The sequence below is a fragment of the Bacillus rossius genome, chromosome 6, assembly GCF_032445375.1.
Source record: "Bacillus rossius redtenbacheri isolate Brsri chromosome 6, Brsri_v3, whole genome shotgun sequence".
NCBI classification, from domain to species: Eukaryota; Metazoa; Arthropoda; class Insecta; order Phasmatodea; family Bacillidae; genus Bacillus; species Bacillus rossius.
Window position 1 is genome coordinate 26198047 of NC_086334.1, and position 27337 is coordinate 26225383.

The 27337-nt window shown below is 34.7% G+C and overlaps 2 protein-coding genes across 4 annotated transcripts; one reads left to right on the top strand and one right to left on the bottom strand.

Annotated features, from left to right (window-relative positions):
* Positions 1 to 1793: 1793 nt before the first annotated feature.
* On the bottom strand, positions 1794 to 11004 carry LOC134532905 (C-signal). 2 transcript variants are annotated; one of them, XM_063369954.1, is made up of 5 exons: positions 10874 to 11004; positions 9094 to 9145; positions 7848 to 8038; positions 4424 to 4576; positions 1794 to 2550 (listed from the first exon to the last, which is right to left on the bottom strand). In XM_063369954.1, exons 1-5 carry the CDS (start codon positions 10997 to 10999, stop codon positions 2326 to 2328), a joined length of 747 nt encoding a protein of 248 aa, XP_063226024.1. In that variant the 5' UTR covers positions 11000 to 11004; the 3' UTR covers positions 1794 to 2325. The 2 variants fall into 2 exon arrangements, with proteins under 2 accessions (XP_063226024.1, XP_063226023.1); XM_063369953.1 differs by lacking the exon at positions 10874 to 11004 and adding an exon at positions 10600 to 10659.
* On the top strand, positions 10556 to 25512 carry LOC134532901 (thioredoxin reductase 1, mitochondrial). Of its 2 annotated transcripts, none has more exons than XM_063369948.1 (7): positions 10556 to 10835; positions 11299 to 11522; positions 15539 to 15669; positions 17957 to 18186; positions 19910 to 20307; positions 21127 to 21485; positions 24419 to 25512. In XM_063369948.1, the coding sequence occupies exons 1-7, from the start codon at positions 10814 to 10816 to the stop codon at positions 24546 to 24548; spliced, it is 1494 nt and encodes a 497-aa protein (XP_063226018.1). In that variant the 5' UTR covers positions 10556 to 10813; the 3' UTR covers positions 24549 to 25512. The 2 variants fall into 2 exon arrangements, with proteins under 2 accessions (XP_063226018.1, XP_063226017.1); XM_063369947.1 differs by lacking the exon at positions 10556 to 10835 and adding an exon at positions 10917 to 11224.
* Positions 25513 to 27337: the final 1825 nt, after the last annotated feature.

Sequence of the window (27337 nt, forward strand, 5' to 3'; positions counted from 1 at the left end):
TATTTACCATGGTAGTTTCATAGTAGCTTCTTAGGGAAATGCTGTGCAATTTGTTGATGAAACATTTATTTATTTAAAAAAAAATATTGTCAATAAATTTTTATTTAAAAAGAGCATGCATAAGGTTTAGCATGATGCATGCACTAAGTCCATTTACATAGGCTTATAATTTAATCACTAATCAAATGTTTATTGAAATTTGAATTTATAATTAGAGGCAGTCGTCACCAGAATAAAATAATTGCAAAGATTGTGTAAAATTGATTTCTTGTCTCGTTAGAAAAAAAAATTGGATAGAAGATCCTTAAAATAATATTGTTAAGCTGAAGTTAATTTTCATTGGCTTCTTACAGTAAAGTTAAAATAATAATTTATTGATATATAAAATTATTTTCATAGATAAAGTCTCTGGAATAAAAATCATATTATTAAACAACAAATAAGACCATCTCAAGTGTACAATATAAGCATTAATGCTGAGCGGCGTGCACCATTATAGTGTGTGCCTCTCACTATCTGGAGCTCCGTAGGAGTTCTAAACCACCATGAGAGCAAAATTATTTTTCTATTTGACATGCTCAAACATATCAATTAAGGGTAGCACATTGCAACACATGTATATAATAACTACTTGCAAAAATGTGTTAAATTAATTTAATTGGAATTGTTGCAAATTTTTTTTTTGGGTTTTATTGTATTTCAGCTAAGCTTATTTAGTCCTTTAGGTGCAGTGAGAAGCTGCAAAGCTGATTATAGAGAGTTAATTGTACTAAGTGTTTTGTTTTCTCAAAAAAAAAAAAAAAGATCTGAATTGAGAGTAAAACACTATATGTAATTTTTTTCAAATAAATTTTGGTTATTTTAAGGAACAGATACAATTTGTTTATATAGTTGTATCTAATTTAATTTAGGTTGTGCGCACAATATTGATGTTTGTGGTTATGTGTTAAAAGACATGACAGGTGAACATAAAAGTACGATAATCTTTGAGTGACGGAGATAAAATTATAATTGTATAAATATGTATGTGACTAGTTGAAACTGTTCCAGAGTAGCTTTCATAACCTTTACTTTGTTCATAACAGTGATGTAACATGTTTATTAGCATACTGTTTGAACATTTTATTATTATTATTTTTGTTTTCAACCTTATGGTACAGCCAACTTGTCTGCTTGGAGGCAGCTTTGTATACAGTTGTCCTTTTACTGCCAAACTTGTCCAAAATAAATTTATTCAAATGTATTTAATTTTATTACAATTTTTTTTATCACATAAGTTTTTATAACTATTTTGCTATGAGAACTGGTGTGTGTGTTTGACTGTTTCCTTATTCAGGTGCATGTAACTATTTTTGCTACCATGTTCCATGTGTCGTTCAGAGGAGTATGCCCTTTTTGATCTATTTTGTCATTGTCATACATTTATTTAGTAACTTATTTCTTCTGCAGAATTTTCTTGTGTTTCAGTGTATACATATTGTAACAGCAGCTTATCTAGGTTTAATTTGTGTTGTTTTTGCACACGCACAACATACACATATTGCACCACCAGAACAAAACTATCGTTACTAAAAATAATAAAGTATCCATAAACATTTATGAAATTATGTAATACTCTTAACTTTTGAATTTAATTCGGTAGCTAAAGCGTTTGTATGACCCCTAAATTGTTCATCTAAAGTTATGGCATACAAAATTTACTAGTAAACTTTAAAGCATTCAATTAATTTCATTAAAAGAAAATGGTATTTAGGTTATTATAGTTTTGTTCTGGTGGTGCGTTATGTTAATAATTTCTCACAAAGTTATAAGTTTGAGACCTCAAAAAAATATATTTCATTAGCACAAGCCCAGATACATACCTACATTATTTTAACCAATTTTCTGTACTTAAAAATTACAACAATAATGCAATTAATACTATAAATTTTATTTGGTTCAGAACTGTTGTGAATTGACTGTCTAACTCCACAATACTGTAACCATATTACATATACCTGTGTGTCTAGAAAATATCTTGCTTATGAGTTATTTATTGATGCTTTCCCAACTTTTAGCAATGATAAGATGTAAAACTTATTTTCAATATATCTTATTAAATTTTATAAAATTTTATTATATTGGAATAAATTACATCCATTATAATTTTAAGATATTTTGAGTTATTCTTTGATAAACTTTTCCTAAAAAAATTGCAATTCTTCAAAATTATTCAATAGTACAAAAGCCAAATTATGCATTGACATTTGTAAAAATTTATCTTCACCTGCCCTGCACAACTGTACATAATATGTAAGGCATTTCTATTATGTGGTTAAAAACACCCTACCAAGGCAGTTCTTTACCATCATACTGGATAAAGCCACCATTATGTTTTTCGTTTAAAGAGTGCAAGGTCTGAATAATTTTTGACACACTCTCTTCGACAGTAAGTGGAGCGCTGGCACCACCAAGGTCCGTCTTGACCCATCCGGGATGTATAGTTGCTACTAGGATGCCGTCTGGCTTCAGGTCTATGCTTAGTGACCGCGTCACTGCGTTCAGCGCACACTGAAACAAATAGTGTAACACTGTGCCACGATTCCCTTTTCGTAAGAAGTACTTCACAATCCAGTGTGTTCCTACAAGTAGCCCAATTTTCAATTTTACCCAGAATTTTTTCCAAATTGTGCATTAAAAAGAATTGCAAGTCTGATCAACTACTTTATTGGAATTCTGCAGCAACTCTCCTAGATGAGTAAGGAATAAAAAGTACAATCTTGAAAAGCCTGTAACTGACTCACATTTTGCTTTCGGCAAAATCAGTAGTGTATCTGGGATTGACTTTAGGGAAAGGAGAGAGAGGCACCACTAGTCAGGACCTAGTATAATTCTGTTTATTACATGTCATATTATCCAGTGCATATTTGATGGGGGATGGGGGGGGGGGGGGGACATGCCTCGTGTCCCCCTTCTGGATCTGCCCCTTGACAAAATAAGCCCAAAATTTAAATTTCTGTGCCTAGCAAGTGCTAAGATTGTTTTGAATCTATTAATTTGCTACTTGGATGCACAAAAGTCAATTTCACAAGTAAGTCTGGGTGGGAGGAAAAAAATTCTGTTGATGTTGATTAAAGATGTGTTAGTGTATTATGAGTAAAATAATGACCAACAGTGTGGATATGTTCACTGATTAAGTCAAAATCAGTGAAAGACCAGACTGCAACGCTGAATAAATGAAATATTCAAGTGTCTGCAGTGTGCTGCATATTATAATATTATTATTATGATTATCCTCTATTGAACTTTATTTGTGCACATTTAAAAGAACTAAGACATCTAACTGCTTTGTTTTTTTTAGTAATGGTCTTTTAATTCATTCTGGAGAATAATTTAGTTCAGATTAAACATAAATGCTTATTATGTGTAAATACATAAATTTACATGTAAATTACTCACCTTTCTTATTTACCTGTGATGTCAGAATGGCCCTCACACCCATGCCATACTACCTTGAAACCAGCGTTGGAACAGACCAGTGGAACAGGAGTTTTCTGGGTACTACCTCTTCTTGAGAATAGGCACTTTATATGGGGGTTAGCAGGCAGCACTATATAGCACCCTCTGACAGTTTTGCACAGGAAAAATGAACATTAACGTGATTTGTGGCCAACAACGTCAGATCACTAGTTTACATGTAGATATAACCGGAGAAACTGTTTGTTGCCGTGTGAATCAGTTCCGTTCTATAATTTCGGAGGCATGGTGGCTTAAAAAATTTACACACATTCATAAGTGGTATGTTGTACAAGGGATGCAAATAGATAAAATGCAGCTTTTAGCATGGCTAATGCTCAAAGACAAACTGCAATGACATATTACCTCATGTCATGAGTAGAGACCCGAAAAATTTGCGGGTTCAATGACCTCCAGGATAGACTCCAATATCCTCTACACACTCGGGCAAATGCCAACTGTTCATTGGCTGCTGACTTGTGAGTCGTCTTGACTGGGTGGCCTGTGATTCGACACTTCTATGAGTGAGGGTCTCTAATTGGCCCTCAGTCCTCCAGATTAACAGTGAACCAATGGCAGAAGCAGCACTAAGATATAATTATTTGAATTTTAGCATAACACGAAATGAACCCGCAAATTTTCCGGGTCTCTAGTCATTAGATATCTGCATTGCTGAGGGATAATTTTAAAGTGATTGATACCTCTTTAAGTTTTATTTTTTTATGATCCCCGAAAAAAAAAAACATAGATATAGTAGGCTAGTGAGTATCTATAAGTAATTCAATAAGTTACAGTACTTAAGTCAATAATTTTTGTCACTGTTGGTTATTATTTTTTATTGCTCACTTCTCTATTTGAGAAAATTCTAACAAAAATTTAATCAATTGGAAGTTAAAGATAAAATATCAATTTCAATAGCATTTCTTACCTTGCTGGTTCGATACGGGTAAAATCCTCCATCTTTCTTGTTCAGTGTTATGGAGCCCAGGATTGAACCGATGTTGATAACGGCAGCTTTCGATGTCCCTATTGGAAGTGACTGGTTTTTATTTGCAGATCCTTTGAGCAGTGGCAAACAGGCCTGTATTTACAAAAAAACATAAACAATGTTAGTTGATGAGGATCGCAAGCTTTTGCAGCCATTGTTTGAAGTTTCTGGGCTTGTGAGTCTAGCCGTATCAAAGGCAAAGAATTGAAATTTTATCTTAGACGTGTCTGGAACTTGCAAACTACTTCAATGTTAATTGGTACCTAATGAAAGAGAAATTAGAAAGGAACATGAGTGTTCTATGAAACATTGCGACTGTGTGTCAGCGTAGTGGTGGATCTAGAAGCTCGTGAAGAGGGCGTGTGTTAAAAAACAATGATTCCCCAGTTTCTTTCTCCTGAAATGTAATTTTATCCTCTCAAACCCCCCCTTTAGATCTGCCACTGTGTGTGCAAAAGTTATGTGACAAGCTTGTGAGTACTTTTGTTACTGTACAACAAAATCAATCCCTACTGAAATGTGGATTAGTGTGTATGATGCACAGACATTAGAAAACACAAATGTTATCCAAAAATAATAATGACATGACAAGTTATAATCAGAAGTGTACAGAGAATTTAATTTTTTGAGGGGAGGGAGGTGGGATAAAACCACATTTTTGGCTGTTCGCTTTCAAATTCTTCCATTTGTTGATGATAATGATATATATGCCTCCTAACCCTTGTATTTTCCCATGGTTAAAATACTAAGAAACTTACTTTAAAACTTTAAATTGTGCAAATTCATATATTTTTTTTATTTTACAGTGAATGTGTGGTCTCAAATGCATTTGCAGGGCACTAAAAAAATAATAATAATAATAATAATGTCCATGTCAATGCAACCTTGGAACATACATTCATTACCTAAAAATACTTGCACAGAAAGTGTGTGTGAAAGAGAGAGAATCTGTCTGTCTCTCTCACTCATTTTCTCTCTCTCTCTCTCTCTCTCTCTCTTCCCCCCCCCCCCCCACACACACACACACACCTTTTCACAAATTCACCAAAATATCTGCTCACATCTCAAGAATATATATGCTACATATCAAATGTACTGATTGTTATATATATAGTGTGTGTATGTATGTATGTATTGACGTCCCTCGGCTTCTGGTCCCTATTTCCCCGTTTACTAGAAATTCTTGTTATGCCCGTACTGCTCTCGTCGGAGAGGTGTGGGTCCAGGCCGACGTGGCCGGGACCGGGAAATGCGGGACCTGGAGGGATGGTGAGGAAGAATGACAGGTAGATCTAAAGGACCACTCGATGTTAATCGTTCCACGAGCTCTTTTATTGCATCCTGAGAGCTTGCCGCGGCCTGGCGGATCCGTCGCGGGGTGTGCGCCCTTCCCACGAAGACCCGGACTCCCGAAGACCGTCTCGTACGGCCCACTCGTCCCGACGCGAACTAGCAGTCCTCCCACGTAACAAAGTCCCTGATTACCAAATGCTTCACAAAGGCACGTGATGCGTGCGCGGTTCTTACGTACTGACTCGTAACGTCGGCGAAAGTTCAGCGATGCGTAACTACGTCCCTCACAAAGGCACGTGATGCGTGCGCGGTTCTTACGTACTGACTCGTAATGTCGACGAAAGTTCAGCGATGCGTAACTATGCTTACGCTTCCTATAATGACCGACTCGTGACGTAACTCGTAACTCGTAACTCAGACACCCAATCGCGTGGGCGGCACAACGTAGGCAGCTCGGCTGCTGCGAATGCTCGTACTGTGGCAGTGTCGCCGGACCGTGAGCTCGGTAGACCCGTCTCGCGATCAGCGCGGAGCGGCGCGCACGTCCGCCGCTGCTCGAGTCCTGAGTTCAACTGCCCTTCCCCGCTCGCCCGCAGGCCGTCGCGCGCAGGCCGCGGGGGAGGGGAGGGGGAATCGGCCGGCGTGGGAGAGCGCCACCCCTTGCGACGCGGATGAGCGTCAGGCCGCGCTTACATATAGACACTGCGAGACATATACGAGAATTACAAGACTAGTTACACACTAATAAATACATTACGGTACATTATTTACACACTTAAAAAGTCACGGTCATTTGGAAAGAATATATACAACACACAAACATTTACACACTAGCACTGGCTCACTGGCATGCTAGGGCGCACGCGGGTGCGTCCCTGGCCGATGCACAACACTGAGGGTTCACTGGGGAAACAAGGGAGGACGTTGACGAGGCATAACGGCCTGAAGGAGCCGAGGAGACACTTGGGTCGACGTCAGTATATGTGTGTGTGTGTATACATGTGTGTGTGTTTCTCTCTCTCTCTCTCTCTATATATATATATATATATATATATATATATATATATATATATATATATATATATATATATATATATATATATAGAGAGAGAGAGAGAGAGAGTAAAATTATTGCTATAAAATTACCTAACAAATGTACAGATAATTCAGAACTAACATTAAAAAAAAAAATCCTGCACGCCGTTAATTGTGAGGCTGATAACGACAAATTAACACTTTGCCTTCGTTGACATTGTTTCTTGATATTCTGTACTGTGTGTAAAATTACTTGATGAGCTTGGTTACACCTTTCTACACCAACTCAACCACATGAGTAGTATGAGTAGTATATAGTATTGTTGCAACGGGGCCTAGAGATGAGGCTGGCCAGACAGCCGGTGTGCCAGCCTGCGGAAGGGGCACGATGCAGGTGGTGCCTTCTACCGGCACGGTAATCTGATAGGTGCGAGCCTCCCCCATGGATTCAGCATGTTTCCAGAGCCCCATCTGTGAAATGTCATAACTAGGATGCCATTGATCTCGAAGTTTTGGGTGTTGTCAACCTGATGATGCAATAGTTGGAAGGGGTGCTAGAACTTTCCAGAGCAGGACTGTGCGGTATATGAACTGCCAGCGAGGCAGAGACATGAAGATGGTGAGTGACTCCTTGGCAAGCGATAGCAAGTGATGGGTTTCATATGCGCGTATTAGATCTTCAGGGACCGAAGCATCCAGGAAACAGTGTTGTGTGTGCTGCAGATGAGTGAGTAGTGCAAAGCAGTGTGTTGGGACCGAAATTCGCAGTAAGAGATGAACAGGAGAGAGAGCACTGGTGAGTTGAGCTCCAGTTGGGAGAGTAAATAGTGGACTTGCGAGGTTGCAATTAATGTGCGATAGAAATTATAATTGTCGTAATTATGCCAATAGTGTAAATATTAGGTAATAAATAAAACTGCAATTAATTAACTTGGCTATCCTTACCAGACCATTTATTTCCCACTCATTGCAGTATATATTAGCTAACTAATTCAATATTGATATAGTTAAAATTTGTTAAAAATTACATACATACCTTGGTCAACATTAATGGAGCAACAGTATTTACCAAGAAGTTATCAGTCATTTGCTCAACTTTTACCATGTTGACTCTTGTGAATTTTGTTGAAATGCCAGCATTGTTTATAAGGACATTGAGGCCTTCTTCTTGTACTGCTTTACCAATGCTCTTGACCAATGTATCATACTTATCGAAGTCAGTTACATCTGGAAAATGTACATGGTGAGCACTTAAATATGAAAACCTTAAATTAAACCTTGTAGCATCAATAAATTCCAAACACTTAGCTTTCATCTATTGTTAAAAAAACTGTGGTTAACTATAAAAATTTAAATTTGTAAAAATAGTTTTATATTTCATTTTGTTTCAAAACTATTAGAATATCTTTTTAACATAAATAATCATAGAAAAATTGTCACTAAAATGTGGCTCTTACTAAGTTTTTATTTTTTAAAGTTATATATTATTCGAACAACTCTATGGCTATGTATAACATGTATTGCTGCCATAATATATCATACAGATAAACATCAACAGATGATCAAACAAAAGAAACCAAGTATAGGGATAATGTAAATACTATGTTTACATTTTTTAACATTTGAATTTTGGTACTTTTTTTTATTTGTTGAAGCTCCTACCATAGGTGTGATTAAATGAAGAAACTACAACAAAATAACAGCATACACAATATCACAAAACTAACAGAATTTCATAACTCAACTGCTGAAAGAGAGATAACTTTTGAAAAAAATGATATTTTAGTTCTGTCCTCCAAGTGCAAGGATGGTATTTTAGTAGCTTTACAATGACGATTCAGCCTAAAGTAAGGCTAATAGCAAGAAAGATTACATGTGGCATATGTAAACTTTGCCTTTTAGATCAATAAGCCTCTTACAAATGTTTCAGCATGCCTGGCAATTTAAAGTACAGTATGACACAATACTTAATAGAACCATTCTCAAAGCTTTTAGTTTGCATGAGAAACAAGAGCATGGTAGAAGAGAATAGTATAATTGTGGATAAGTGTTTAAAGTTCGCACTGGAAGATGCCAATTGTGCTGAATAATTCAAACACGGTTATTAGTTTCCCAAAAATGTTGGTGTTGTGTTAGAGATTTAGTTTGGCATAAAAAATATGCAAACATAGTTTCAGCAGAGGCTGTACTGTTAGCACACTATAACCAGTTAGGTAGTGAGTTCACAATCATATCATGTTATATGTACAGACAAAACAGAATATGATTTTTATTCTACTTACCAAATTTATGAATATGAATGTTTTTGTTACTCTTTGCAATATTTTGTAGATCCTGCAAAAATAATTAGTATAAGTTACTGAGATTTAGATGACTACATAATTTTATATAATTTTATACTATAAATATTTAAGTGGTTTAAAATTTATATAGGTAGGCACAAATTACCTTTAGTGTAGTTTTGTACTTACGAAAAGCTAGAGTTAAATGTATTTAATATTTTTGTGTTCCTTTTTATTGTAAACTCTTAAATATTATTTTGATATATTATTTACTTTAATGTTGTATTTAGAAATTGGTGAGCATAAATTTTAATAAGTTATGTGTACATTATGTAATTAATATAATTCTATAAAATAATGACAAACATTTTGCAGACAGGTGCATCAGTAATAAAAGGGACGGCGTGGGGCACTGTTAGTCGCAGGTCCCTGGGTACTTTCCCTGCCCTGCCCTGGAGCCACCTCTGCATTTCAGTTTTGTGTTGTGCTTAATGTGTTCATAAAGCCTACACTCACAGTCCAGTTATGTCGGTACAAACCAAAAAGATGGATGAAGAGGTGCCACGTTAGTAAAACACTGTACTTGTATTCAGGGGCGCAACAACTAAATTTCCAAAGGGGAGGCAATATACCTTTTTATAAAGAATCATCGATCCCCCCTATTGGAGTGGGGGCTCGGGGGTCCTCCCCCGGGAAAAATTTGTATTTCAAGGTGGAAAATGGTGCTATTTAAGCAGTTTTATTATCTAAAAATTGATTACACAGCACTTTCTTTGCCCCCGTTTGCCCCCACTTCAAGGTTTCAGAGAGGGGGCAAAATACCCTTGCCCCCCCCCCCCCCCCTTGTTGTTCCACCCCTGCTTGTATTCCAAAGGACTGTGATGGCAACACAGAGAATGTGGAATGGGTAGTTATGGATGTAAAACTGAGCTAGGAATGGCCTTGGACAACAGGTCCATGGAAAATATCTTTTGCAGGTAAATAAAACATAACGTGCAAAATTAAGTATTGTTGGCAATTCATGATTACAGTATTTGTGAAAGAAAACTATACCTGCCAGCTATACAAATAAATCATGGTAAATAGGTACATCTATTTGGATTCATATTATTCAAAAATTCTGTCAAATTACTCCTTATACATTTAGGTATTGCTATTGAAATGTGATGCACTCATGATGACAGTAATTATTTTCCAGTTTATGTTCACCTTATTTATTAATAATGTATTAACTAACAGTTATTACAAATAGACGCCTCTCCATAATACATTTTGGGTTTAACGTTATCTATCTTGTGCAACATTTAAACTTTTCCAGGTTGCCTGTTGTTTTGAATGCCGCGGGGATTTTGCAAAAAAAAAAAAAAACAATTTGCTACTTATGTGAATTTTTAGTACCTGTTACATGTAGCGCTTAATTACTTATAAATAATAATTAATTTACTTAACAATCTATTTCGACAGTAGAATGTTTTCTACTTATAATATATCTATACAAAAAAATACCCAGTATTCGCTATGTTCAATGACGGCACGATGGAGAGTCGTCATAGAGAATGTACTGTTTACGTCATTGATTAGTGTGAAGGCCTTGAATTCATTTTCCTCACTGCTCTGCAGTTTCATCATAAAGGAAAACTGCTGAGTCAGTGGTGACATAAGTGTCTACTATATATTGTTAGTCTCAACAGGTATTCATAATTTTCTGAGATTTAACACGATGGCTCCGGTCATTTCTAAAGGTAATTTGTATAAATTTATTTCAGAGTTTCTTACTTACTAAAGCAGTTTCCGGGTTGCGGCACGTTGCAAATATATACTTTGGTGGCAATGGTTGTTCAACTAGATATTTTACCAGTCCTAAACCAATGCCACGGTTGCAGCCAGTAATTAGAACAGACTTCATTTCGTTCGGCACGTTTTTGCCGTTTTTACGAGTAAACTGATCTGGTTTGTCATTTATTGACTGTTCTTTATTTTTGTTAAATGGCGGTTTTCAAACCGCTGTTCAGTTGTGTCAGATTTCAGAGTATAATACGTGTGAACTGTAAAATAGGAAACGGATATGATTTTAATTCAAAAATCTTAACGCCGATGGGTGCAAGACTCGGTAGATTAATTAGTGCTAAAGGTATGATAGCATTTTGTTGTGCAATTATTTGTACGATTTATCTGGTTATGTTGTAATTTGAAATATTTCGACAGCTTTAGGAGACAACGAATACGACTTGATTGTAATTGGAGGAGGATCAGGTGGCTTGGCATGTGCTAAGGAAGCAGTTCAGCATGGGGCTAAAGTTGCTGTCTTGGATTTTGTGACACCTTCCCCCATTGGTACAACATGGGGTCTTGGTGGAACCTGTGTAAATGTCGGTTGTATACCTAAAAAGTTGATGCACCAAGCAGCTCTTTTGGGTGATGCTATAAAGGTAAGTTAAAAGATTTAATTTATTAATTTATTATATTCTATTACTCAGCTCACAACAAAAGGCTTGGGAGAACATATTATTATTTACACAAATTATAGGAAGCAACACTGAATTTGTATGTACAAGACTTGGGAACTAATACATTAGCATTTTAAAGGCAGGGTTTCAGTTATATTTCACTTGGTAATTTTTAAGGAGTGGTGTGAATGAAAAAAAAAATCAAATAAAAAAGAAAATGCAGTTTTTTACTCCCTGGAATTTCTTCTAATCATTATGTAAAATGCATTGCATTATGTCAAGTAGGTAGTTTATTGGCAAATTACTGTTTTAATGGTTGGTTAGGTTAACTTGGCTAAACATGATAAATTTGTGTGAACAATCTAGTAGGTAAAGCTAGCTCCATTTATATTACTGTAAAAATTAGTATTTGGTTTAGGTTAAGTCAGTTATGTTAATTACATATTTACTGTGGGTGATTCCTAGCATAAATGCTGTTCTGAAATTAAAAAAAAATTGTGTTTTCATAAATTACTAATGTTCCTTAACAGTCAAAGAACACTGCATTTGAAATTCATAAACGATACCTAGAAAAACTGTAGTATGAAGACCAGGGTAATTAGTAGGTTAATACTCTTTGAAATCAGGAAATTTGTTTTACAAAAATGTATAATTATTACTAAGAAATTATGATGAACCCAATGCCAATTTTATTCCATACAATTTACAGGTTTTTTTTTTCATGCTAAACATTACAAATTTTGTCATCTGTACACTGTTCACAAATATATTACCTACTTACCACAGGGTGTCTACTGACCCTGGAAAACCTGGAAAATTTAGGGAATATTGTAATCCGGGAAAAAACAGGGAATTTTTGTTTGGTAGGTTGTAGTTGGCAATTTTTTTTTGTTTATTGATCAGATTGCATAAACGTAGCATCAAGTGTATCCCCTCCCATTTTTATTTTGAATGGCAAATAATGAACAGTTCCCACGTCCATTTTCGGATTCGGAAGTGGCGTCAAATCACGTGATACAAACTGGTTCAAACTGATCTGTTATCCTGCTGACGTACGTGCTGTGGCACATGCTTCCCACGTTCGGATTATACGGACAGGTGCATTTAATTTTAAGTACATGGATGCTCCCATTGTAAACTGGGCATTTTTGTTAGCTTTGAAAATATGTATCACAGACACTTTTGGTGAAGATTCGCCATAATTGCTAGAAATTGGTAGCTGTGGGCTTCATACGGCCCATGGTGCTTTCAAAACTGGAATTTCTGCTACACAATGGGACGTTGTTAGTTTTTTGAGGTACAGTTACTTTTTGTTTAAGCATGTACCTGCATGGAGGGCAGATTACATTAGAATAACTGGATCAGAGCTTTTCCCAAGAAATTTTGTGCAATCAGATGGTTAGAAAATACTGCAGTTGCTGAGCATGCCATGAAAACGTTACCCCACCCAAACGAAGTGAAGTTTCTATTTCATCTGTCTCTTTCAATGTAGTGAAAAGTGCTCTTGAAGATAGTCTTCTAGAAGTAAAATTGACATTCTTCCACTCTTTAGCATCAGAGCTGGAATTGTTTCTCACAATGTTCCAAAGTGAAGCACCCATGGCACTTTTTCTCTATGATTCACTGGTAGACATTTTATTAACTTTGGCAGGAAAGTTTGTGAAACCAGAGGTACTGAAGAGCTTTAGGGACAAATGCAATGTATCTCGATTGGATGTAGATAACCAGAAAAATCTATTGTTTGCTAACAATATCAAGTTGGGTTATGCATTACGCCATGCCATAAAGAAAGAGAAAGTACCAGAAAAGTCTGTCCTGTTACTGAAAAATGATGTTAGGACTTGTCCAAAGGTTATGGTAAAAAAACTTCAAGATAAAATTCCCCTGAAGTACAAACATACCAAGGGAATTTCCTGCTTATGTCCGTCTGTGGCTTTAAATTTGGGTGTGAGGAAACAGCGTGTGAAGTACAGTTTATAATGTTGTCTTCGAAACAGGTGGCTATCAGGACAAGAAGCTGATAACATTGAGTGATCATATCAGTTGGTATGTTCCTCGCAAGATTCTGAAGCACTGTGGAGGCTCATTCTTAAGGCACTGCTAAAACAGGCCTTCTAAAGTTTGTGAGGATGATGTTGGTACTTTCCATGGAAATGCATCATTGGAAAGAGGATTTTCATTGAATTCTATTCTGCTGACTGAAAACTTGCAGGAAGAAACACTGATTGCACAAAGACAAGTGTACAACTTTGTTCAACGTTCTGGAGGTGTAGAGCATGTTGATATCAACAAGTCCATGTTACAGTATGTAAGAAATGCTAGTTGTAGGCGTAAGGAAGCCCTGCAAACAAAACAAAAAGAAAAGGAAGCTGCAGACAAGAAGAAGGCAGAAAAAAGAAGAGTTGAAGAGGAGATCAAGGCATTGCAGTTTAAGAAGGCTCGAGTGTTGGATTTGGCTCGTTCTGAAGCAAGTGCAATAGACGCAAAAGTTGAGTCACTGCAAAATTGACGGGAGCTTCCTTTTACTAATGTTTTTTGCAAAAGTAATTGTGTGAAATATTTGTAGCAGCATGTTTTATTTGCCATCAATTGAGTCACTTTGGCCACGTCTGGAAGAAGGTAATATTTTTACTAATTCAAGTAAGTTGAAATACTTTGAAACCCGTCAATGTATTGTTATGCAGTTTTTTCAGTTTCGTGGAATGTCGTAATTGTGTTAAAGAAAACCTGGAAAAATTCAGTTTTAGACCTGGAAAACCTGGAAAATTCAGGGAATTTCATTTTTTAGATTTTGGTAGACACCCTGTTACCAACAAAATCAACTCTTAAAGGTAGAGTTTTTTTGAAAACAAAGTTTTGAACATAATAGAAGTTCCTTCTTTCACCCCAAAAAGGATGTTCTGTGTTTCACTCAAGATTCTAAGAAATTCAGTAGTGGAGGAATTGGAGGAAAATTGTGGGGTGAAACCAGTTCTACAGATTCCTGGAAAGCAAAGGGTGGAAAACTGTCTTGGCCACAGCAGTAACATACTAACATTAAAAGTCCCTGACTTTTACACACACTTTCACAGCACAATTTTTACCCATGAGGCATTCTTTGCATAATTCCATGAAACATGCACAAGTGAAACACAAACATAGATTCACAAGTGAAAATTAAGACATTTCAAAACTAAGGAAATATTTGGATTATCGCAGAGGTGCTAAATTGAAATATCTCCACAATATAATATGTAAATACTAAAAATTACCATTGTTGTAGTTTAAAAAATTATTTCAAAAGAGCCTGTACACTAGTAAATTACGTTACGTATTTATTATTTTATTATCTAATCCAACAAACCTTTAATTCTTACAAGAATTGACAACACATGTGAAAATCTAATGTCTGAAACATATATTATGAAATAAAACAATTACCAATGCTACAAAGCATGAAGAGAATTTAATAACTCACCTTCACGATGACACAACCGCTTACAACTTGCAAACATCTTGTTTCAAATATTAGACAAGGTGCAAATAATTGCCTGTGAACATGCTAACGATTAATAATTCTGTCTCAGCTAATGAAATAATACAATTACAGCTTTGCCACTTTACAAAATGATCAGAAAAATATAAGTTAAATTAAATGAATATTTTTATTTTTATTTACTTGTGTTTGGATGAATTCCTCTCATTTCTATCTTCATGTGTATAATGATTTATAATTTGTTAGATAACTGATAGTTGTTATGTCTGACATCTCAGTGGTTCCAGAGATTTGTATTGCATTGTGATACTGTTTACTATTCCATAAGACAGATAAAAAAATGATTAGATGCACGGGCATAAACATAGTACTTTTGGTACATCTATAATTAAATAGTTGTAGGAATTAGTAGTAGTCTGATCAAACACGAATTTATAATTGTTTTAATTTTTTTCCTAGATAAAACTTAAAACTAAGCTATGAAATTGTCTCTTTAATAGTGATGGGGGTTCGTGTTATGTAGGAAGCCAAGGCATATGGATGGGAACTTCCACCAGAGAATGATATCAAGCACAGTTGGGAAAAGCTTCGGGAAGCTGTTCAGAACCATATCAAATCTGTGAATTGGGTTACTCGAGTTGAGCTGAGAGAAAAGTAAGTATTCAGTTCAAGTTGAAAGTAGTTTGTAGTTGTTGGTCTCTGTAAGGCTCACATTCAGAGCCATTTAGCTCGGGCCACACCGGGGGTCAACAGAAAATTATTTAAAATCTGACTATATATATGGACTTCCCTGATCTTAATATAAAAGTTTTAGTATCCCTTCATGTAGTGAATAAATTTAGCACTAAGTCTTCACTTAGTGCTCACTATTATTCTAAATTTTTCCAAGTAATCTATTAGTCAAACAAGGTTTTATCACATTATCTTTTGTATACAGTTATACTATATTAAGCTAACATTTCATGGCAGCAATTTGTATTATTTTCATAACAATTTCATGACTATTATAACGTGAAAATTTAAAGGTAAATATGTAGTTTAGCAGTATTTGCAGAAAAAAATGTTAAAAATCCGAAAATACTCTTATTATATGTTCTTTGACTTCCTCTTTTCATTAAACCCGGCGGAGATAAGAAATTCCAAATACTTTAGGAGATATCCAATTTTTTTAATTTTCATCACAATACCTGTGCATTCATGCGGTGCTAACCATTGTTTCTTGTTTACGAATATGATTTTTTTTTTTTTCGCGACGTAGGTGAACGACTACACCATTTTCTACTAATGGCAATGGAATTGTACCCGCCTCTAACTTAGGGGAGTTTTAACGTTTCAAATTTTAATGTTTTATTCGTTGTTTGGATATTGTTGTGCAAGTAATAAGTAAAAAAAAAAAAATTACGTTAGTTCCTACTGTTCATCCTTTGTCCCGGTTTGTTTGGTCAGGTAAGTTACATTATAAATACTTTAAAACTAAACAACCATTAAAATTAATTCACATTATTTTTAATGTCTGCTTAGTTTGAAAATATTTATCATGTAACTGAGCTGACCTAATCGACCATTTTAATTAATTAGGCATTCACAAACACACGGCAAAATAATTAAATTACGGCGGTCGAATGATAGCACGGGTCATGTATTGCAAAATAAAACGGCGATATCTCCTTAAGTATTTGGAATTTCTTATCTCCACCAGGTTTAATGAAAAGAGGAAGTGAAAGAGCATATAATAAAAGTATTTTTGGATTTTTAACATTTTTTTTCCTGCAAATACCGCTAAACCACATATTTACCAATTTAAATTGTTCCACAAAACTAGGTAACGAAATGACAGAATATTTTTTCTCTTTTTTTCCCCTCTGAATTTAGAAAAATAGCAAAATAGGCCTGACTTATGTATGTTGATGTCATGACTAGTGAATGTGGTTACATTGAAATTTGGGTTAAAAAGTACAATAAATTAAATTATTGCAAGAATTTATATGTTTTAACAACAATTTCACATTTATGTAACTGACCTAGCCCAAAATTTTGCTTTAGCTATGATCACCTTGATTTAGAAAAAAAAATTAAGTAGTTTTGAGAGAGAGAAAAAAACACACCTTTAAGACTAACCCTTCGTATAAAATTCACACAACTGACAGTAGTGTTAAAAAAAAAATCGATATATAAAAACATATTCACATTTTTTGTAGTCACTTTTAATACTTTGAATAACTCATTAACATTCGTAGAAAAATTATATGATGGGCAGTAAATTGGGTGAAATGTTCAAATAATTATGCTATATATACTACCCAATGTAATTTGACATAGCTATTTAATAAATGTGTAAGGCCATCAAATAACTTTAAAAGAAAAACTATTACCTTCTTGTACATACACAGGAATGTTCTTCTAGAATTTTTAAATGGTTAGCCAAACCTCATTTAAGAAAAATTAAAAAATTTTAGAGTTTGAGTGTGAGACAACAAAAATAAAACAAATCAAATAAAAATGAACACAATTCATAAGTCAGTAGAAACAATTATTTTATAAATTCCAATATTATCTTAAATAATTTCTAACCAGTTGGTACCAATTGCAACTTATTTTTTTTATTCTTCCAAGGAGACAAATATCAATATGTAAAGGACATATATGAACTGAAAAATGTCAGAAATGTTATGAAGCACAAACGATTCAAAAAAATTTTGTAGAAACATTTAATAGAAGCAGAAAAAAATTGTTTACATTTTCTTACAAGCTATTATACATATTACTTTCAACAATATTATCAGGAATGACAAGTTTTCACAATATCTGCATATAACACAACAATCTCTGTGGTACCTATTTATTTCAATGATCACTTAAAACATTTAGTGTTTTTGTGAGAACTATTTTGTTCTTGCATATTTTGTGTGCTCTTCTCTCATAAGAAATTTTTTTCTTCCAGGAAAGTCGAGTACAAGAATGCACTCGGCTCGTTCGTTGATAGCAATACAATAAAGGCTGTCCTTAAGAACGGCAGTGAAACCATTCTTAAAGCAAGTAAATTTGTAATTGCTGTTGGTGGCCGACCAAGGTATCCCAACATCCCAGGAGCCTTAGAGCTCGGCATATCGAGCGATGATTTATTCAGCTTGGAAAAGCCGCCTGGCAAGACGCTTGTGGTTGGAGCAGGATGTATCCTTCTAGTATATTGAGTACAGGGATTGTGTGACGCTGTGCCATTTTGCTTAAGACATAGCAAGTTATTACCAAATTATAAGTTTAGCCTGAATGTTAAAATAATCACAAAACACGATCAAATAACTAAAAAGCTACTCGGTTACTATACAATAAAAAATATGTAGATCAATAAATTTCCAGGTATATTAGTTTTATATATTTTCTAAATTACCTCTTGATATGTACTTTTGATGAAAACAATGGTTGAAAAAATGTATTGTCAGAAATGACTACAGGATAAAATTAATTAGCTAATTTGAAAAGATCATTAAAGACTTTTAGGTTGACCATCCAAAACTGGATAAGCCCTCTTGGCAGGTTGAAGTGTTGTGGCCAGTGTATACGAGTTTAAAGATGCATTTCTCGGTACATCTCTACTCATCATTCATGCCATGTCATCCTCATTTCATTATCACCCATTAACAACCCATAAGCTGAGGGCTATCTTCTCCACTGCTTCACGGGGAAAGATGTTTATATGGGCGCCACCACGTGAAATGGGCACGTGGACCCCGGCCGATCCTCTCTCTCAGGGCGTGACGTGACCCATTGTGGGACGAGTTACCAGCCCTATTGATTCGCTTATGTCGATCTACACCAAACCTGGCCCGTCGGGCACGCCACACTCGTACAAAGGTTGGATTCTCATTACGTAAAATATAACTCACGACTCAGTTAAAATTTAGGTTTAATAACATAACTCACGCCTCCCTACACGTTCTCCATTGAACAGTAAAAAGCCTGGGCACGGATCAGCTTAGGTAAAGCATGGGCCAACCATGTGGCCATGCGCTATGAGTCTCCTGTGGACTGCGACAAAGAAGTTCGTAACGAGTTATATAAATATTTAATTAAACGTCCCACCGACCGAGAGCGGCCCCGAGGGCTAGAGATTGAAATTATTTAGGAATAAATTATAAAACAGAAATACTTGATCAGATGCACAAAGATTGCGGCCCCCGGGGTGCTGACGCGTTTACTCTCTATGGCTGTTGAAGAGGAACTGGCGACGCTACCCTCGCAATGGCGTACTTCCGTTGTACAAAAACGGTTACGTTAATTAATGATCTTGTGCCCCGGCGAAAGTGAAGATAATTACAAAACACAATACTCTTAATTAAAAACCATTAACACTTCTGTAATTATTTAACGTGAGACTTAAAAGAATCACAACTGAGGTCAAGTTCTGGTCCGTGCGGATTCGTCCGCGCAACGTCTGTAAAACTAGAATATATTATTAAATTAAGTAAAAGAGCACGTTGGCTTGAACATAAAAACACTGGGGCTAAATATATTTAGCCCCAGTGTTTTTATGTTCAAGCCAACGTGCTCTTTTACTTAATATATATATATATATATATATATATGTGTGTGTGTGTGTGTGTATATATGTATATATATACATATATATGTATATATATGTGTGTGTGTATATGTATATATATATATGTATGTATGTATATATATGTATATATATTCCTATACTTCTGTCAATAAACAAGATTTTGTAAAATGTAATACCTCTATGCAGTAGTTCAAATAATACAATTCTAACATAACTTCAACTACTGCAGTTTTGAGATAGCTAGACAAAATTATTTCATATGTATACTCACTTTAATAACAGTTAACTTCTAACAGTAGATTTATTCAAAGTATTCCTTGACTTTTGTAAAAGATATTGGCTTGGAGTGCGCTGGTTTTCTGAACGGCCTGGGTTATGATGCGACCGTTATGGTGAGATCTCGTCCCCTGAGAGGTTTTGATGCAGAGATGGCCGACTTTGTGACACGAGAGATGCAGACAAAAGGTGTCAACTTCCTCTTCAAGTCCATTCCAAAGTCTGTTGAAAAGCAGGCTGATGGCAAGTTGCTAGTGAAGTGGACTAATCTCTCCAACAAAACTGACTCCTCCGACACATTCGACACCGTGCTGTTTGCCATTGGTCGCAGACCTTTAACAGACGAGTTGAATGTGTCCGCCGCTGGGATCAAAGTAACCGAGAATGGAAAAATCAATGCCCATAATGAGCAGACAAATGTCGATAACATTTATGCTGTAGGTGATGTTTTGCATGTAAGTACAAATTTTTACTTATTTCCTTCTTTTCTGTTGGCTCTTCATTCTAATTACAATTAAATAGGCTGCTTTTTTATGACTACAGTATCAGATGCATTTTTCTGTATTAGATAATTTTTCAGGAAACTTCTTTTTACATTATACAAGACCCCTAAAACATTGTCTTTAACTTCGTAAAATTAAGGGCTTTAATATGTTTAACAGTCTCATGAGGAAAAAAAAATGTTACTGTTACTATTACTGCACTGGGTCTTGTGACTATTTCATTAACAAAAAAACCTTAGAGTACATCCTATAAAAAGTGTGGAAAACTAGAAAGAGACCAGTAATAGACATTGAAACAAAAAAAAAATCAAACAACTAATTGTACGAGCCAAAATATGAAGTAAACCATATAAATTTTAGATAAATAAACCCCTTCATCAGTGTACATACTGGCCTTGCTTAAAAACAAAATACTTTAGAACTCTTCGCTGGAAAACGTAGCAGTTCTTGTTGTTTCACAAGACAGTCACTCTATGAGCAAAGTACAAGTGGTTGGGGAATGTGTAAGGGTTGAAGAGCCTAAAGCTGAACAGCAGTAGTAGCTGAGTGAGGGGAGGAACTAGGAGAAATAAAAGCAAGTGAACCTGATTATTTTTGTGAACCAGTTCCCAAGAGAAATAATTTTGCAGCGAACTGATTCAACTTGGTGGTTCATGAACCATTTGCCCATGTCCAGTACTGTTAAAATCCCTGATTATTTATTTTTAAGAGAAATTTGTTATTCTTTTGGTGTCTTGAAAAATATTTATAATTTCACATTCTTATCTGCAGGAAAAGCCTGAGTTGACTCCCGTGGCCATCCATGCGGGCAGAATGCTAGCAAAGCGATTATTTGGTGGTCGGAAGGAACCAATGGACTACGAAAATGTAGCGACTACAATTTTCACACCATTAGAATATTCAACTGTTGGATTTAGTGAAGAAAATGCAATTAAAGTTCATGGTGAAGAGAATATAGAAGTTTATCATGCGTTCTACAAGCCTACAGAGTTTTTCATTCCACAGAAGAATATTGAAAACTGCTATCTGAAAGTTGTGTGTCTGCGGGAAGCACCTCAGAGAGTGATTGGCCTGCATTTTGTCGGGCCCCAGGCTGGAGAAGTTATGCAAGGCTATGCAGCAGCCATGAAGTAAGTACACATTTAAGTCTAGTTCTACAGGTGGTTAATGGTTTAGTTAAGAATAAGTGCAATGGGGATTAAGCTGAAAGAAAATATAGTTTGCATACCTGCCAACAGTGCCAACCTTTTCTATTTTTTCTGGAAGTATTTTGAGAAATTGCTGTTATATTTAGTTTTATGAAAGTATGCCTTTTTTTCTTTCTGAATTTTGGTCGTTTAATATGGTTTATACGATGCTCTTTCTCCTAAAAAAAAAGCTTTTGATAACGTCTGTTACATTGTGCTTCGTAACTTTAAAAATCAATCTCTATGAATACATTTTTTTAAAGCACATCATACCTGTGATTATTGGTAATATAAAATGTTAGTTGCATATTGGTGCAGATTATTGCAGTTAGTTTTAAAGTAGAAACTACTGCGGCTTTGAATTGGTTTGTAAATGGTTTTTGCAAAAATATTACAAGAAGTAAATACTCTATATATGACTGGGCCTGATTGGGCCATCACACAACAGGTCTGGTGTTAACACCGAATTTGCAAAGCATTACGAATCAGTTTGGCCTAGCTAAGAGATAGCCTGATCATAACAATACAAAACTACCTTCACTAAATTTTCAGTGTTGTGAAAAGTATCTGGAAAATTCATAGAATTTGAGGTTGACTCCACATATAATTTAAGATAATTGGTTTGCTGAAGAAAAATATTCAAAAAAGTTACTCGTAATCCACGTTATTGTTTAATGAAGCTAAAAAAATTTTATGTACGATGTTGCTGAAACGATAAGTGTTGCAACAGGTGTTTCAATACCAACAGAAAAAATTCTGACAGAAGAAAGGGAAAGAGCAAAACCTGTTTCATTTTTTTGACACTTTCAGTTAAAATAAACATAGCACCAGAAAGTAATTAAAGTAGACTGAGAAAAATTTGTGAGTTTTATTCTCTAAATTAAAAAAGTTCAATAAGGCGTTCAAGAAGACTGGTTTAAAGTGCAGAGAGATACTTGAGAAATTTTTTGCTAGGTTTTTGCTGAGAACAATGTCAGATTGAAGAAAAAAGCCTGGATAAGCTGTTTGGAGAGGGTGCTTCCTTGAAAAAATACATGAATTTCGTAACACTGGTGGAACTTTAGTTAATGTCGACAGAATCATGTTCATATTACACAGCATGATTTCTTATTAACACTCAAAACATGGAAGTTGGTATCACAAAATCCATTGGGACAGATACACAATTATATTGCATGCATAAGAGGAAAAATGCTTTTTTCTGAATGGTTCGCTTATTTCTTTGGTCAAAATGAAAGTCTGGAATAACCTCAATGGCATTAATTTTGCAAACTATCAACATATGTGGAAAGTTAATTACTGACAAATTTAAATGAAAAATTGGTAATCATAGTATTTAGTTGGAAAAAAAAACCTACAATTTCATACCTAAATAAGTCATTTAAACTGGCTGAATAGAAACAATGACAAAAGTTAGTCATTTGTTTTTTAGTAAAATATGTGCCAACAAAAAAAAATAGTTATAATTTTTCTTGTCCATGCATGGTGGTAACCTTTTACTCTTATTTTAATGTTGTGAAGTGGCATATATATGTTAAATGGATACTAAAGCACTCTGTTAAAATATCTGCACAGTTAAATTTTTTTTTAGCTATGTCATAAATTAACCATGTTCATAACAGGTTTCTTTAGCCAGGCCTTTGCAAGAGCCTTTAATTTTATGCATATGTGAAGGAATTTGTGTATATGTATTTGTGTGTAAATAACAGATTGAAACAAATGTCTAGTTTCCAGTCACATTAAATTAAACAATTTTTAAAAATGCACTTAACCACTAGGAACATAGTATTCTTTGGACAGCGATTTTAAAACTATGGAAAGTGATTAAGTTACTGGAATAATTCTAAAATTCCTGAGTTACGACATTGCGACTAGGTAAGAATGACTAGCGCAACGGTCGGTTTCAGCCCCTCTCCTGGCTCGCCACGGTAGGGGAAGGTAGTCAGTGCACACCGGGAAATCCGAGAAGGCTCTCTTGTTTCTCATCACATAGTACACATTTTGATAGATGATAAAGTGTAGCTTTGTCCTAATTGCTTATAATAACAACAATGCTTTCAATATTCCTCTGGACATGACTGGTGAATGAAATTTAACATTTTACAAGTGGGTTTAGTTCTTTTACCAAGACAGATGCAATACCCTTGTCCTGCCCAGTATAATTTTATTGTGTTTGGATATAGCTGAAGATGTAAATAACAATTTGGCTAACAAGTAAAATATTAATTTCAAATTATTTTTTCACTTCAAATATTGTAACCTTTTTAGGCAGTTGGCATATTATTAGTTTTGTCTTAATTGGTAATTTGTTTTCCAAGTATTTTGGCTTACAAGGACAATACATTTTTTATTTTCATAAAATATATTCATTAATTATATACTTTTTGAATAGGTTAACATGAGCACAAACATAACTGCCTTTTATCATTTTACTAAATTTTGATATTTTTTTTTTAATTAGTTACTGAATCATTTTGGTTTTCCAGCTTTTCCTACTATGTTTCAGTACACCACACTTAAGGACTACAGCTGCTAACAGTTACGTGGTTGTTTTTAGAATGTTCAGCTGGATCATTTATTTGTTGATGGTAGGGTAAATTATTGATCTGTTTGCCACTTTGTCACCACTCTGGTTTCAGTGTTAGCAGCAGATGTTGTCACGCACGTAAATTTTGGCCAATGGCTTAGGGCATCGAAAAACAATGTAGCAAATTTGTGGCTAGTGTCTGGCCGATTAAGTAATCTGCGTTTATGGCTTAAATAAATAAAAAGCAGAAGTTATGAAATAATATTTTAAAAAACAGATGGTGGGATAAAGAGGATTAAGATATTCCCACGAGCATGGTTAGCTAAGTTGGTGGTCGTGGTGCTTGCAGGAGCGGTCTGACGATGGAGACCTTGCAGAACACGGTGGGCATCCACCCGACTGTGTCCGAAGAGTTCACGCGCGTCCGCATCACGAAGCGCTCGGGGCTGGACCCGCACCCCGCCAGCTGCTGCAGCTAGAGGCCGTGTCGACACGGCCCGGCACGCACCCACAGTTCCTCTTTGCTTGCTCTCTGCGCCCGCTACGTGCTATGACATGCAGTTGTCTGTACTCGTGATAGTTATCTTCACACACACAGAATAGTATTTTAGAATTACTAAATTTTCAGTCGTCGTAGCGATTCTGCACTGCTACTCAAGACCGAGTGAATTCAAAATGTTATGATTTTAGGAGAATCGAATAAAATCCAGGGTTATTGTAAGACATAGATTCCGAATTCATACATGTATGTACGAAAGATAAATAAAACTAGATACCTAATCTTGCAGATAGTTGTAGATTCATTTTAGCTTCTCCTGAATATCTTAAATTTTTGAATTCTCCTCTCTTCCATATCATCGTAGAATCGTCTGATCAAAATTTATGTTTACATTGTTTAACTAGCACAATGTTAATATATGAAACTAATAATTTGTCAAATATATTGTGTGTATTATTGTATTTGGTTCATGTCTTTAATAATTACTTGTATGAATTTGTTGGTAGCATAAATCATATGGCTATAATTTATAATATAGATTTACATCTTGTTAAAAATAATATTTCAATTTCACATTTGTTAACTAATTTCTCAGGAATGATGTTACAAATATTGAAACTTACAACTTTTACTGCTATCGGTAAACTTTTAAATGTGTTTAATTATTTTGAATTGTGATGGAACTTTTTTCCAGTGGTAAAATTTTTGGCTGTTTTCACATTTTTAAATTTATTTTGAAAATGAAATTTCAAGAATTAAAAAAAATATTAATGTGCAGCGTAATTGATCTGAGGGATAATATACATACCTTAAGAGAATTTATCTTGTATTGTTTGTGATGAACATGTACTTTTGCAGTGATCCAAGATATTTATATCAGCTGCAATCCTTTTGTACAGACTGGTGGTTGGTTGTCATATTAAATTACTTTTGTACCTTTAAAACTACCTGTTTTATTATTCTTTTTTAATGATTAATGCTATATGTTTCACTTTGATTGTTAGAGTACAGTAAAATGTATTATGATCAGGATTGCCAAAACTTGGTTGCATCACGTCTCTTCAAAATGTTATATGGATGAACAAGCATTGCATTGAAGAGGTAAATGAAAGACTTACATGCATTAACAATCTGTTTATGCAATTTCGTTGAGTTTCCACTTCTCAAATCACCCAAAAGCCTTGCTTAAACCTTAATGTTTACTCCAATTGTGGGTTCCCCAGTCCCCAGTCCAAAGAAAATAAATTTGAAGCAAATCTAACCTTTGTTTTTTTGGTGTTTATAAGGGTGATGTGCAAATCTGAGATTTTTACATAAAAAAATGAAACTCCATAGCCCATAGGGTCTTGTGAAAAGTTACCTTTTAAGTTTGGTTCCCATGTGTGTCATCACTCCAACATAGAATGCAATTGTACAAACTTAATGGTATAGCTGTTTTTGAGAGCATATTACTAGTATTAAAGCTACTAAGCGAAAGCATGTGGAGTATGTCCTATTCTATTACAGTTCAGATGTTTCAATATTATTTTTTACCTAACATTGGATAATTATTTTTCAAAGGTTTTTCTCACTTGGCTTTTGGCTTTGTAGCAATGTTACAACAAAAAAAAATATCTGTACTTAAATAAGGTTTCATCGTGCCTGCCCTCAGTTAGACTATTTTCAAAATAATAGGATCGGCCATGCATAAAAAGTTAAAACTGATTGTGATCTGTTTCTTGCAAACCAGATGCATGATAATAGTGCTCAACTATGAACTGCGTGTAAATTTGAACCTTTTTTCCTCATTTTCCCACACATGCACATTCATACTCTTTAATACTCGCACATACTTATGTGGTGTTCAAATGCCTTAGCATGCATTACCAGAATTAGCTTGATAAGATACAGGTGGAAGTCACACAGCTAACCCCTAGTACCTTTTTATTTACATTCTGTTGAGCCTTGTTTTTGATTGAAACCATAAGACTATAGAACATGTCAATTAGATATTTACAGATTACATGTCCAAAATATGCTACAATTTAAATTGATACCTTAATACATTGATACATTATATATACATTTATAGAAAGGAATATGTGCAGAGCTTTGAAAGATAATAATTTTCAAATTATTCCATTATTAATTTCATTTATGTACTTAAAGCCACATTTACAGTGCTTCATAATAGTGCACTCAACTTAACAAAAATTTCAAAACTGCTTGTTTTGTAGAGTTATTGGAATATAGGTCAAAGTGGTAAGTTATTTTGTGTAGTTTGATATTTCTGTTACGTATATTTAGTGCTTCAAAACACTTGTTAAGAGTGAAGTAAGTAGTGACCATGTGTTGTTAGGGTTCTGTATGAAAATCATGATGGCAAATGATTTCGAGAAATTCAGTTCATTTGTGAGTTTGTCATAAGTTGTTAACTTTTTTAATCAAATTGCTATATTTTTGATAAAAATTCTGTTGAGTTTTTACCTTTCTATCTATTTAAACTGGTATTTTGATTGTTTCTATTTATTAAATTAAATAAATGTTATGATTTCAGGTTCATGGTTATTTTGTTATTTGTTACATTTCTCTGGAAAACATGAAATATATTAAAGGTTTTGTGGTTCCATCTGCAAGATCCATAATCTGAGAACAAAAAACAGTTGAGTGTAGTTCTAATGTGCTTATTTTCTATGCTCAAGGACATGTTTGCATTCAAAAATTATTTAAGCTCAAACATTGCTCAATGTATTAAATTCCTTATGTATATGTTCTGATTAAGTTAAGACA

Excerpts from the sequence above, each read along its gene's own strand:
- LOC134532901 (XM_063369947.1), top strand. The coding sequence starts at position 11,080 with ATGGCGGTTTTCAAACCGCTGTTCAGTTGTGTCAGATTTCAGAGTATA. Across the intron at positions 18,187-19,909 it reads GCTTGTGGTTGGAGCAGGAT|ATATTGGCTTGGAGTGCGCT; the intron begins GTATCCTTCTAG and ends CTTTTGTAAAAG. Across the intron at positions 21,486-24,418 it reads GGCTATGCAGCAGCCATGAA|GAGCGGTCTGACGATGGAGA; the intron begins GTAAGTACACAT and ends TGGTGCTTGCAG.
- LOC134532905 (XM_063369954.1), bottom strand. The coding sequence starts at position 10,999 with ATGAAGTCTGTTCTAATTACTGGCTGCAACCGTGGCATTGGTTTAGGA. Across the intron at positions 8,039-9,093 it reads CATTCATATTCATAAATTTG|ATGTAACTGACTTCGATAAG; the intron begins GTAAGTAGAATA and ends TACATTTTCCAG. Across the intron at positions 4,577-7,847 it reads CTCCATTAATGTTGACCAAG|GCCTGTTTGCCACTGCTCAA; the intron begins GTATGTATGTAA and ends TTGTAAATACAG.